This window comes from Hypanus sabinus, chromosome 5, assembly GCF_030144855.1.
Source record: "Hypanus sabinus isolate sHypSab1 chromosome 5, sHypSab1.hap1, whole genome shotgun sequence".
Classification (NCBI taxonomy): Eukaryota; Metazoa; Chordata; class Chondrichthyes; order Myliobatiformes; family Dasyatidae; genus Hypanus; species Hypanus sabinus.
Genome location: NC_082710.1, coordinates 132,876,224 through 132,890,149, shown reverse-complemented (window position 1 = coordinate 132,890,149; position 13,926 = coordinate 132,876,224). Strand labels below are relative to the sequence as shown.

Here is a 13,926-nt window from a genome sequence, read left to right as displayed (position 1 = left end):
CTTTCTAAAGACAGCCTAATACGGCCTCTGTGACGGAGATCACAGGGTCATCAGGTGCAGCAGGGATCTTCACAGCTGTAGTTGTGATCCCCCTTTCAAAGTGGGCATAGAGTTCATCTGGTAGTGAAGCATCGCTGCCATTTGGTTTCGCTTCGTAGAAAGTAATGTCTTGCAAACCCCGCCAGAGTTGCCGCACATCCACTGTTGCCTCCAACCTCGTTCAAAATTATCTCTTCACCTGTGAAATAGCCCTCCGCCAATCTTATCTGTCTTTCTGGTACAGGCAGCAGTCAGCAGAATTGAATGCCACAGGTGCAATGAAATACTTACTTGCAGCAACATTACAGGCACATGGCACCGGAGACACAACATTTAGCAGAAAACATCAACACAAATTATACAGGAAAGAACGCAATTGGAACAAAATAAAATTAATTGTGGTGCAAAGTGTTGCTATATTGATTAGGTTGGCTCCAGAGCTGACAGGAAACAGTGTTCTTGAGCATGGAGCTCTGGGTCGTCAGGCTTCTGTACCTTCTGCCAGCTGGGAACCGCAAGGAGCTGACATAGCCCAGATTGTGGGGACCTCTGATGAAGGATGGGCTGCAGGCATCTATGATGCCATTTGCAAAATACCAGGGGCAGAGGTAAAGAAATTGATAATAAACACCTATTTGGATTTGGGGTCATTGCCCAAACGCACAGTTTTGTATGGAAATCACACATGCCGCCACCCAGTCACCTGACCAGACCAGTCACCTGTTAAGTGCAAATGATTAAGTTGTTCATTCTGCTGTAACAACAGAAAACAAAGTTCCGCCTGCGGCGTTTTGTTTTGCTACTGAATCTTTAAGTTTAGCTGCGTTTCCGCTTTCAACGTGAACTCTGTAGTTACACTAATGTTGGGGGTGGGGGTGGGGGTGGGTGACAAATCTCCTCCGTCCTTTTCTGGGTGAGAGGCGTTTCTTGTTATCGGACTGGGGCGGGAGAGTGTTGGATTTCTGACTAACAAGGCTGCAAGAACCGAAGGAGCCTCGCCAGTGGCTCTGCTCAGATATTCAGGTAAGGTCATCAGGAAGCAGAGGCGAGCACCAGCTAAAGGGAGTAAGAAACTCTGAAAATAGTTCGCAGCAGCCGGCAGCCGAGACGGGCTGGGAAGTCAGCATTACAGTGCAACAAGTGATAGGAGCAGGTACGATCCTTAGGACCATTAGGTCGCTCGTGACTCTGCAATGTTGCAGTCTTTTTTGAGGGGAGAACTTAGCTGGCGAGGAGCCGCCGGCCGGGGTTTGTAAGGGACTTGAATTGGGTGGGATCTCTTAAAGACAGTGCGGAGAGGGAGGAGCGAAAAAGACTGCGCATCCTAGTAAGACAGTGGTGGCTTCTTACCGTCCCTTTTGCAAGGTTCGCTTCACAGCCCTGCCTCACCGACCAGCCGACTCCTTTCCGTTTTTAATGTAGTTGCAACTATCTCTTCTAACGTGGGTTGGGGAAAGGTGTTGCTGAATAAATACCCCCTAAAATATATATCTCTATACTCCGTACCCAGAAATGGAGAGGAAGGAACAGTCGGATTCTAATCATGCGTCGGCGTTTGCAGAAGGTCAACGCTGGGTGGAGGTGAGTAAACTTTTAAAAGTTATTTATTATGTTTTGGAGTTCAGTATATTTTCATACAGAAAATATTATATCCGGGAAGTTCAGTGAAAACTTCAAAGTCTATGTTAAGTGAATTGAGAAACTTAGTCAAGTTTTCCATCAGTGTCTAAAGTGATGCTGAATTTTTTGTGGGCGAGCGCTTCTGCTAGATCATTTACACGTGAACGCATAGTTCAGTTTTGGAAATTACTTCTGAGAGTTCAGTGGCCGTTGAGTGAAAAAGACTGTTGGCTATTGATTTCACTCATTGACTGATTAGACTGCAATTTCCCCCAAGGACGCATTAATTACTCTTAAGGTATGCACTTTTAGTGCGTCTATTAGGCAAGGTTTAGGAGTAAACTACGCGTTTATCTTTGGAAGCAGCCTCTTATTCCTTTTTGTTCCGCGGGTTTCGATGTCAAGTTTACTGTGAAGTTAATACTTTGGGAATTGGAGAGAGATCAGTGGGGCGGATTGGGAAACGGCAACATCTGCTCGTTTGGGCTACAGGTCTGAGAAACGCGTAATTAAAGGAAGCTTTCAAAATGTTGTTATTTCAGGTAACCGAGCTCACTTGAAAAGGAGGTTTTGGGGTCATTGCCCAAATGCACAGTTTTGTATGGAAATCACACATGCCGCCACCCAGTCACCTGACCAGACCAGTCACCTGTTTAGTGCAAATGATTAAGTTGTTCATTCTGCTGTAGCAGCCCTGCCTCACCGACCAGCCGACTCCTTTCTGTTTTTAATGTAATTGCAACTATCTCTTCTAACGTGATACTCATTGTTAAATGTAACAAGGTGACTCACCTAAGTAATTTATCTCGTGGTTTCCCAGCTCACTATCTTTGAGACTTTAAATTCCTTGGCAAGTCATAAAGTGACTGTCTTTTCGACAACTAAAGGGAGTGGAATCTCGATAGCACTTGATTCATAGTTTTGGGCCTCTCCTATCGAATTGAGTTTCTGGAATCGGACCAGATTGGTAATTTTGTTTATGCAGGGGGCACCTGTAATAATAGCCATTGAACATGACAACACGCCCTTCGGCCCACAAGTCTATACTATCATTTACTGATTTTTGTATTAGTACCATTTACTCTCCCCACGCTTTCACCAATATCCCAAAGATTCTACCATTCGTTAGCCAAAGGTGGTCAGTCTGTGGAAACCTTTGCCACAAATGGTTGTGAGGCCAAGTCACTGGGTATAAGTAAAGCAGAGGTTGATAACTTCTTGGAAAGGAGCAAACGGTCAACATATCTGCTTCATCCGGACCAAATGAAGGGTCTCAGCCCAAAATGCCGACTGTGCTCTGTTCCATAGATGCCACCTGGCCTGCTGAGTTCCTCCAGCATTTTGTATGTGTTGCTATGGATTTCCAGCATCTGCAGATGTTCTCTTGTTTGTAGGCAGCTTAATTAGTGAAAGCATCAAAGGTTATGGGGAGAAGACAGGAAAATGAGGACGAGAGAGATAATAAATCAGCCATGTTGGAATGGGCTGAACAACTTTGTTCTGCTCCTTGCCTCACCTACACACGAGGCAACTGACAGTGCCTAATTAAACTACCTACCAGCTCATCTTCAGCGTGGTTGGAAGCCCAATGTGGTCACAGGGAAAGCATGCAAACTCCACACAGACAGTATGAGGTCAGGATTGAGGCTTGTGTCTCTCACGCGGCGAGGCAGTAACTTCACTTGTGCTGCTGTGCCGCCCTTTCTGTGTGCATCCTTTTGAGAGTGTTTCTCAACAGTTTCCAGGAGTTGCAGAGTACTCTTTATTTCTGAATCAAATGTAGGAATTGTGGGAGCCAAACTGCACAACAACCTTCCACTAAGAGCAGATAATCTGCGTATTTATTTATGGCAGAGTAAGAGGACTTTTGAATCATCAGTTACTGATAATTATAGAGCAATTCCCTCCCCCCCCCCCCCCCCCAACTTTTGAGTCTAAAACTGGAGGGCATATGTTATGTTTATGGTAAGAGGGGTAAGATTTAATAAGGACCTGTGGGGCAAATTCTTCACAAAGGGCATTGGGTATTATGGGGCATGCTGCCAGAGGAACCTGCAGAAATGAGTACAGTTGTACTGTTTAATTAGCATGTAGATAGGTATATGAATAAGAAGAGTCTAGCTTAGCTTGGCATGGATGAGTTGGGCCAAAGGGCCTGTTTCCCTTCTCTGTGGCATTGACATTTTTCCTTTAAATCTGTTCGCCCGTATTCTTCCACCAGCCTAATAAAGGAGCAATTTGTAGTGGCCAAGTAAGTTAACAAATCTACACATATTTGGGATATGAGAGAAAACCGGAGTAAGCCACACAGTTGCCGGGAAAACTTGCAAACTCCACACAGATAGCACTGGAGGGCAGGATTAACTCTGATCTCTGGCCCTGTAGACTAGTTATGTATCTGTGTTGTCCCAAGTTTATTTTTTTTTTAAATCCTTTGGTACAAATTTGTTAACCAGTAATTTTTTTTTCCAAAAATTGTACTGGAAAGATACTTGCAGGACTGCCACTGGATGGATGTATATCTGTGCTGCTGCAAAAAACCCACAAATTTTATAACGTGAATGATGATAAACTTGATTGCAATATGGATCTTTGTTGTGGACTGAGTGGAAAGGGAGCAGGGAGAGGGGAAATAATGGTTGGGAAAGGGAGAAGGGAGAGGGGAGGGACTGGGAAGCACCAGAGAGATATTCTGTAATGATCGATAAACCAATTGTGGAATCAAATGACCTTTCCTGGAGTCTCAGAGCTGGGTGTGTGTACACTCACACCACCTCCCATTCCTGGCACTAATCTTCTGCCACCTGCCCCACACCTCTCCCACGGCGCTCCACCCTAGCCATTCCCAACAACCTCTGTTCCTGGCAGATTTACAAACGAGAAAATCTGATGCTGGAAATCCAAGTAACACACAAAATGCTGGAGGAACTCAGCAGGCCAGACAGCATATATGGAAGGGTACAGTTGACATTTCTGGCCAAGACCTTTCAGCCAACTTGCTCTCTGCTTCATGTTGACAAATACAGTATTGATCAAAAGTGCCCTATCAATCTAATATGTATATGTATCTAAGACTTGTGCACATACTCTATATTAGGATAACCTTGCTCCTCTGTTTGTAATCTCTTCCAGCCCCATAACTGAAAATTTGCTCTTAAAGATCTTGATTCTGACTTCCAGTGCAGTCTGTGATTCTGTTCTGCAATATCTACTTTCATCATCAATTCCTTTTTGATGGTGGTGATGATCAAATCAATTTTTACAGATGCCTGTAAATCAGTTTTGTCCATAAGTCAGAAAATACTTTTTTTTTAAGAAGAAAGTCACTTGATGTGACTTTACTTCCCACTTGCTTGCAATGAATGGCATCCGCAATACCCAAGCCTAATAAGAAGATTCCTAAATTGGGATTTTCTGCTTTTCATAGGAATGAATATTATACCTGTCAAGGTTTTAGAATTTAATATTTTTCAGAATTTGTTGGTATGAAGGTTTGTCCATAAGTCAGATATTCTTAACACAGGGATGACCTGTAGCCTTGGTGTCTTGCCTGAAGCCTCAGTTTCTAAGATGGCTAAACTCTTACCTGTTCACTGGACCTAAAAGGAAGTTCATTGATGAGCTGCTGCTGATGCACTGCTCCAGTGAATCTGTTTTGATCTTGACCTGCACTGCTGTCTGTGTGGCATTGGCACACCTTCAATCAGGCTCTCCACTTCTCTCCTGTAGTCCAAAGTGCTGGGTCAGAATCAGGTTTAATATCACTGGCACATGTTGTGAAATTTGTTGTTCTGTGGCAGCTGTGCAGTGCAATAGATAAAAGATCTAGAAGTTATAAAATTATATTAATTCAAATTGATTATATAAAAAAAATAAAATGCAAAAAAAGCCAAAATATTGAGGTAGTGTTCGTGGGTTGGTTCTTTATCTGTTCAGAAATCTGATGGAGGAGGAAAATAAGCTGTTCCTGAAACATCTAGTTTATCTACAGGCTGCTGTGCCACCTCCTTGACGGTAGCAATGAGAAGAGGGCACATCTTGAGAGATGGGAGCACTTATTGATAGATGTCTCTTTTTTTTGAAGTATTAACTCTTTGGGGATGAGCTGAATGTTGGGGATTTACAATCCCTGCAGTGCTTTCCAATACTGTGCAGTGGTCCTCCATATCAGCCAGTGAATTAAAATGCTCTCCACAGAACATTTGTAGAAATTTACTGTTCTTTTGGTGACATGACGAATCTCCTCAAACTTCCAATGAAATATGGCTGCTTTGTAATTGCATCAGTATTTTGGACCAGGTTAGATCTTTGGAGATGTCAAAACCCAGGAAGTTGAAGCTGCTGTTTCTGCTGATCCCTTGATGAGGACTGGTCTCTGTTCCCTTCACTTCCCACTCTTGAAGTCCATGATCCATTCCTTGGTCATACAGACATTGAGTGCAAGGCTGTTGCTGTGATGTCACTCAATCAGCTGATCTGTCTCACACCTGTACGACTCCTTGTCACCGTCTGAGATTTTGCCAACAACAGACATTGTCATTGGCATATTACAGACAAGGTATGAGCTACTCGCACAGTCTTGGACATAGAGAGAGTAAAGCCGAGGCTAAGCACATATCCTCAAGGTGCACTTGTGTAAAATGTCAATGAAGAGATGTTATTTTCAATCAGCACTGACTGATAAATTACTTGATTAATTGATAACTGTCAATCACCACTAGACTAGGTTGGGTAGTTGGAATAATAATGAGCATGCATGTGATTTTTTGAGTTGCGTGGAACAAGTAGAGGAATTTAACTGATGTTACTTTGAGAGTCAGCAGAGACTCAAAAAGCTGAATAGGCCTTTTCCCTGTCATGCGGAGATGAAAACTAGGCTGAGTTTAGTTACTCCACCATTTTTTTACTCCCTTTTTTTTTGGTCGTTCTGCCTCTTCAGCTCCCCTTCGTCCTTTAATGCAGCTATTCCTTCAACTGACTATCTCTTTAACCAAGCAACCGTCCCTATTTCACTGGAATATCTCATTTTGTGCTTGTCAGTACTTTCCCTTGGAATGCTCCTATGAGGTATCTTTTGATGAGTTTTTTTAGTGTATTTAATATTTCAGTAATGCTTGAGTAATATTTAAATACATTTGAGCATTCGTTTACCAAACTCATTGTTTTGTATCGAAGAAGAACGTGAATGTATGTGAAAGAAAAAGAAACTAAGTAGACAAAACATCCTGGATCCTGTGTTTTCCTTTCAATTAGCTTGCGGAATTACAAAACTTAACAGTGGCAACCAGAAATTTTAAAAGGAACCTGAGGTGACAGCCTACCCGTTGAAGTGCTGCTCATTGTTCTTTGGAGGGAAGAGAGATGTTTGAGATTTTTTACAAGTTCAGATGCAGTGAGTACTGAATGATAAATAATTTGTAAAAAAAAGCAAATGTCTGGCTACATTGGAAAGATAAACAAGTACGATTGCAGAGTAGATAATTGGATGATGTATACTGAACAAATGGAACAGCATTTTGAAGCAAATAAAATAGCCAGTGGAAAACCGAGTGCCATTATTGCTGAGTGCAATGGGTGGAAAAGCATTTGGTTTACTTAAAGTTCAATTGTTTCAACCAAACCAGCTGAACTGAGCTTTGCTGATACCGTGAATGTAATGCAGGAACATTTAGAACAAAAAGCTTTGAATGCTGAACATTTCAGGTTTCGTAAGCAGAATCAAAAGGAAGGGAGTCCATTTCAGCTTATGTGGATGAATTGAAGAAATTCTCCAAGTATTGTCAATTTCCTCCCCCCACTTGCCAGCATGGAAAAAGAAAAAAAGCAAAACTCATTACCGTCCCAGTCCCTTCCTTGCCTGCAGCAAAAACAGCCACAAAACTGATCATCTATACATAACACCCTGACTCCTCCTCACTCGCAGAAAAGGACAGCAAAGCTTGTACCAAATCCCTAACCTCCCATACACAAAAGATTAACAGATCACCCACCTGCCAGTCGAACCCATGAAAGAAGGCACCAAAAAACTGAAGGAAACCAATATAATGTGCAATCCAATAATCACATAAATCTCAGATTATGGGGTAACAGCCTTTCGCTACATATGAGGAGAGCAGTCAGATGAGCTCTGTCCTTCAGTAAAGAGTGACCTCTGGGCCGGACACCTCCCACCTGGGGCAGAATGTGCTGATTTGTCTGCCGACTATCTTGTGGCCAGCTATCGCTGACACCCTCCACATTCATCTGTCTGAATGCTTCCGTCTTCCTCTCCCCTTTGAGATGGAGTCATTCATGATCCCACGCCTCAGCTCTGGTCTTTTCCACGAGTCAGCTTGAGTTCTTGGACCTTTTCAGCACGACGCAGAGAGTGCTAGATTCTTCGATTGAGATTCAAACTGTATGTCACTGGCTCCAACAGTTTCCGTAACACAAACAAGACATAAAGAGCAAGCAGAGGGCATAGAAAGAGTGAAATAATTGGAGAGTTTTACTGTCTGGAAGATCACACCCATGGAATTGTTGTTCGCTGGCCCCCATCTTGATTGGACTAGTTGAGAAGCTTCTTCTCAAGGACTTGTGTTCCAGAATACTTGGTCAGTGACAATGGACTAGTTGATTCTTGTGAAGCAGTTTTAGTCATTCCTGAAAATGAATAAAGTCTGATGTTTTACATTTGCACTGTACCACCCAGCTGCAAAATAGCAGAAAAGTTTGCCCAGAGTCTGTAAGGAACACACTGAGCAATGTCCACAGAACACACTTTTCCTCCTTGCGTATCACAATGAAGCACACACCACAACCAACTACCCTGTTCCTGGGTCATCCCTTGCCCTCACACTTGCATCTCCTCAAACCCAATCTCAGGAGTATGCAGGACAAACAGCTGAGACAAATTGAGGGTGCCTCAAACAAGAGGTTTGATGTTTCACTCCTGGATAAGCAGTGCTGGCGATAGACTACAGATCAAAAGTGGGTACTTGGAAAGATTAAGGACAGAACTGGACCACACCCCTGCACAGTGAAGATTGCACCTCATGAGATCTGGAGATGGCACATCGATTAGTTCAGGAGAGCAGAGTTATTTTTTTTTAAGAGAAGAACTGTGTCCACAGCTGCCAGAATCATTTTCTGCGGTCTCCTACAACCACCATGGAGGAATGTTGTATAGTTAATATTTCAGTAATGTTGTAAATATTTGATTGTGTTCTTTGTTTATGTAATTATGTGTTATATTTAAGAATTTGGTGAATGGCATGCATTATTACTCCACATGTGAGTGTCTTGCTGAGAGAGAAAGTAGACAAAACATCCTGGTTCCTGCGTTTTTTTTTCTTTTGATTAGTTTCTGAAGTTATAAAACATAACATGTGCTTTTTTTTGTCACATTATTGTCTTTATTTCAATGAAAGTTGTTAATTTTGGTGCCTGGAGGCCTTGTGTAGCAAGGCTGCAGCGGTGACAGTCTGCTGGAGGAACTTAAACATGTCAAACAGCACCAGTAGCAGGAGATGGCGAGCTATTGTTTTGTGATCGCTCCCTGCATGCAGCTCGAGTTCTTGAGTGGATTGTTTGGTGCAAACAAGAGAAAATCTGTGGATGCTGGAAATCCAAGGAGCGCGCGCACACAATGCTGGAGGAACTCAACAGGCCAGGCAGCCTCTATAGAAAAGAGTATTGTCAATGTTTTGGACCGAAAGCCTTTGGCTCCAGATTCTGATATTTGTAGACCCATGTGCATCTATTTGAGACCCTCCATTGGTTGAGGCTGACCATGGATGTTGTATCCCAGTTGCCTACATGATAGGAAAGCCAGGGCAGTACAACATGGAGAGCAAGCTGTTGTTCATGTCGCAGGCTCCCCCTCTATATGCAGTTGATGAATCCGAAGGAGTGGCAAAGATTGATGCTGTTTGATACCAGTGGCGTTGCAGGACTTGCCGTTTGGCGTTAATTGCAAATAGGATTGCCTGAGGGACCCAAGCTCCGGACTTTTCCTCGGGGGGTGGGGGTTCCTTCCCCATCAGTGGGTATTGCTGCAAGGCAGGTCAGGTTTGAAATCAGAGATTTCCTTACCCTTGAGTTGCCAGCCACGGCTGACAAGCCCCATTTGCCCGAAGTGACTGATTTAAAGGCGCCAATAACCCACCTTTGCCCCATCTGTCAATAGAAGCAGTTCCACCAGGCTCAGTAGCTCTGCCACACATTAAGGCCAGGAGCTGGACTTGGTTGTCAGCGGCTGTTTGAGACGTACACCACTGGGAGCATTTAATAGGTAGTGGAGCTGTGTAGCCTAACCACGTATCTGTTGGATTGTTATTTATATTAATTTCTGTTTTTATTTGTAGATTGTAGTTACAGATTTACCTGTTGTCCTGTATAATATTGGCTATAATTTGGTAATGATTTAAAATTTTTAGTTTTGAATAATAGAGCCAAAATGTGTATGACTTTTGGTTATCCATTCTGTTTCAAATTTGAATAGCGTGTATTTATTGAGGTGATTCGTGTTGTGCAGGTTGATTTTAAGAACTGTATAGTTGAAAGGAAGGAGCTGTTCTTGAGCCTGGCAGGTGGGGGTGTACAGAATGAAATCAGTGTTACCGGGTGCTAGATATCAGTGACTCGATGGGCCAAAGGGCCTTCTCATGTGCTGCATGACTCCAATCTTATTTTCTGAAGCATAATCTCTGTTTTGATATAAGAAGGAATTTGCACAGAGCAAGCTTACAGACATTAGTGTAACAGTCCCAGCTGATCTAGTTTTCAGCAACGCTGATAAATGATGATACTGGACTGGACATCTTGACTTCTTGGACAAGAGTGAAACAAGCTGTTTCTATAAACATTTTAGAGCAGATGAGGCTGCAGTTTAACATTGTTCAAAAGGTGGTAACCCTGACAGCACAGCACAAGAACATCTGCCTAGATTTTTGTCCTGGTTGTAAGTCCATTGCCAATTCTGACTGGCATGTGAGTGTTACCAATTACCCTTGGCTGGCCCGCAGCAGGATACTGATCTTGCTTCCAATTTTCCACAGGGACAAAGAGCTAATTCATGCGATGTCTCAGTTGAGCTTATTCACAGCACACTTCTAAGTCTGTACCTCATTGAGTTCAGAGTAAAGTTGTGGGGCAAAAATGTTGCCCAGTTTAACCTGAAGTATTGAGGCCAGCAGCTATGTTCCTACCACCACTGGTATTAACTGGTTTCGTGTTGAACAGTGCTGTTATGGCTGAAAGAGCAGAGTAACGTTGGAAGTCATCAGTGGTTTGGGTTGTACCTGGGAAAAGAGGCATATAGTTGCCCATTGAAGTGGAAGACCTTCTCTTTAAGTTGTCAACATTTTAGAAGTAAACAGGTTCGTAGTAGAATGGTAAAGAAATAATTAAAGGGAAGGACTTTAAGTAGGAATGATTGAAAGACCAGATGCACTGAGGAAGGCAGTAAGCAGTTAGATAAACATAACAACAAAAGGAGAGGCTTGCCACAGGTTTGCAAACCCTCTCCAAGTTATGACAGCATCCTGTTCTGGTGAACTGTTCATAACCCAAGCAAATGCATCCAGTTGCTTGTGGTACAGGCTATCTGTAATTCAGGTATTCGTACACTGGGGAGAACCTGTAAATGGGTACAGAGTTAATACTTCATCTTTTTAAAGAATGAGTAATCAAAGTTTTAAAAGCTTTAATGCAGATTTAATATCACATTATGTATGTACCTTGAGGTTCACTTTCATTCAGGCATTTGCACAAAATGCAGTAGAAATTACAAAAAATATACATAGACTGACAAACCAATATGCAAAAGACAGTCAGCAAAAAAAAGTAATACTAAGAACGAGTTGTAAGGAGTCCATGAAAGTGAGTGTGCAGGTCATAGACTCAATTCGGAGAAGTGGTAAGTGAAGTTATCAGGAGTCTGATGGTTGTAGGGTAATAATTGTTCCTGAACCTGATGGTGTGGCACCAGAGGCTACTGTATCTCCTGTCCGATGGTTGTAGCAGTCAGATGCCGTATCTCAGAAGGTGTTAAATTTGTGTATATTTGAATACAGTATTCATAAGACTAAGATTGGCTGACTGGGCAGAAGACAAGGGGGGGACAAAGTGGTCCTTTTCAGCATGGCTGCTGGTGACAAGCGGAATTCTACAGGGGTCAGTGTTGGGAACACTGCATATCACTATACTGTATACATTGATGTCCTGGATAAAGGAACTGATGCCATTGTGACCAAATTTGAAGATGATGCCATGTTGGCTGGAGAGACAGAGAGTGCTTTGGAGGCAGACAATCTGCAGGACTTAGGCAGGTTAATGTTAGAGGTTGTAGGGAAATTTGGGATTGTGCACTTTTGTAGGAAGAATAAAGGTGTGGACTATTTTTCTAAGTGGGGATGGAAATTACAAATCTGGGATGCAAAGGGGCATGGAAGTCTTAGTTCAGGATTCCCTTGAGGTTAACTTGTATGTTGAGTTGGTAGTAAAGAAGGCAAATGCAATGCTAGCATTCATTCTGAGCAGATTGGAATAGAAAAGGATGGATATATCTCTGAGTAACAAACACAAATTGCGAGAAGAACTCAGCAGGCCAGGCAACATCCATAGAAAGGAATAAACATTTGATGTTTCAGGCCAAGACCTTTCATCAGGACTATTGAGGCTTGAGGTGGTAGTCAGAGTACTTTTGGACTATTGTGAGCAGTTTTGGGTTCTGATCAAAGAAAAGGCATGTTATCCGTGGAGAGGGTCCACAGGAGGTTCACAAGGAAGAATGATCCTGGGGATGGAAGGCTTCATGTAGGAGGAGCACTTGATGGCTTTGGGATGGCTTTTGAAGGAACTCAGATGAACAAGTGGGAATCTTACTATAGAATAGGTTGGGTAGAATCAACATGGAGAAGATGTTTGCGTTAGTAAGAAACTCCGGCGTCAAAGGCCGCAGGCTCTGGGTGAACCCATGCCCCTTTTACAACTGAGATGAATAGGAATTGCATTAGCAAGAGCCACAGTGGAATCTGTTGTCAGTTGTGGAGGCCGACTCCTCGGGTGTATTTAAGATTGGTAGGTTCTTGATTGGTAAGGAGGTTTAGGGATGGGGAGAAGGCAGGAGAATGGGCTTGAGGAAAACAGGTCAGCCATGACTGAATGGCAGCGCAAACTCAGTGGGATAGTGGACCTAATTCTGCTTCTGTATCTTATGGTCTAGTGGCATAGTGGGGTTTTGCAAACCTTAGTTGCACATATAATGAGGTTGAATAGTGTTGAGGTGCGACGTTTTAGCATTAAACCTTTTCAGTGGTATGTGATTTCCACAGCCACTCCACTGTAACAGCAGGAACATCAAGATGGTACCACACAGAGACAAGATGCAATAAGAAATTGTTCATTAACTAACCTCAAAGATCCCAAAATCTGAGTAAAAGTGCTTAAAGTCACACAAAAGGGATGGGGTGGGAGAAAGGAAAAGGGTTAAGAAGGCTACAGAAAACTTAGAGACATTTAAATTGGATTTAGAAAATAAATGACAACCTTTACATTCCAATGCACAAAGTTATGCACCAGCGTGCTCATCTGTTAAATCTCTCATTATAATATAATCGTTGAGATTATACGTGCCAATTGGCTGCGTTGCAAATGCATTCCATGCATTTTGGAGTCAAAAGGTTAACCAGCTGATGATCCCAGTTTCAGGATGCAAGAGGTACTATTAATTTTTGTTCTGTTTAAGAAGACCAAAATAGTTCGCTGAATTATCTCTATTCACCTCTTTAAAGTCCAGGTAGAATGGATCTTGAGCTACTTGTCGCTCCCGTCACGTGTGAAGTGGCTCACCAATTCAGTGCTGATCGTCGAGCACCCCACTTTGCATTGATCCATTTTATTCTCTCCATGTTCCCAACAACTTCCTCCGGATTATATAAATCATGCCACTTTAGGGGGAGTTTATACTAACCTGCATACCTTTGGGGATGTGGGGGAAAACCAGAGCGTATGAAGGAAACCCGCATGGTCACAGGGAGAGCCTGCAAACTGCACACACGGACTCTGAAGTCCCTGGCTTAAGGTGGCGTTGGTGACTACTTACTGGTAGCAATCAAAACAAAGGATACGACTAAATACTTTAATCCCACTTTTTCTGATAAACGATCACAGCAACAATAGCCTGTAACTTCCCTTTTGGAGTTGAGCCTTTGAAATGCCTGCACAACCTGGTATTTTTGCAGTGTGAACTGAAGTCTCAAAGGTGCAGTATGGTTGAGGCATGGT

General features: G+C 42.8%; 1 protein-coding gene across 4 annotated transcripts in view; it reads left to right on the top strand.

Annotated features, from left to right (window-relative positions):
• The first annotated feature begins 928 nt into the window (after positions 1 to 928).
• The window catches only part of LOC132394363 (LIM domain only protein 7-like), a 237,867-nt gene continuing 224,869 nt past the window's right edge, over positions 929 to 13,926 (top strand). For 2 of the 4 annotated variants that reach the window (XM_059970421.1, XM_059970420.1), the window contains exons 1-2: positions 940 to 1,192; positions 1,550 to 1,620. In XM_059970421.1, the coding sequence (XP_059826404.1) occupies positions 1,552 to 1,620 (69 nt within the window). In that variant the 5' untranslated portion in view covers positions 940 to 1,192; positions 1,550 to 1,551. Of the gene's footprint in view, positions 1,193 to 1,549; positions 1,621 to 13,926 lie in introns of all 4 variants that reach the window. The other 2 variants (XM_059970419.1, XM_059970418.1) reach the window with 2 other exon arrangements.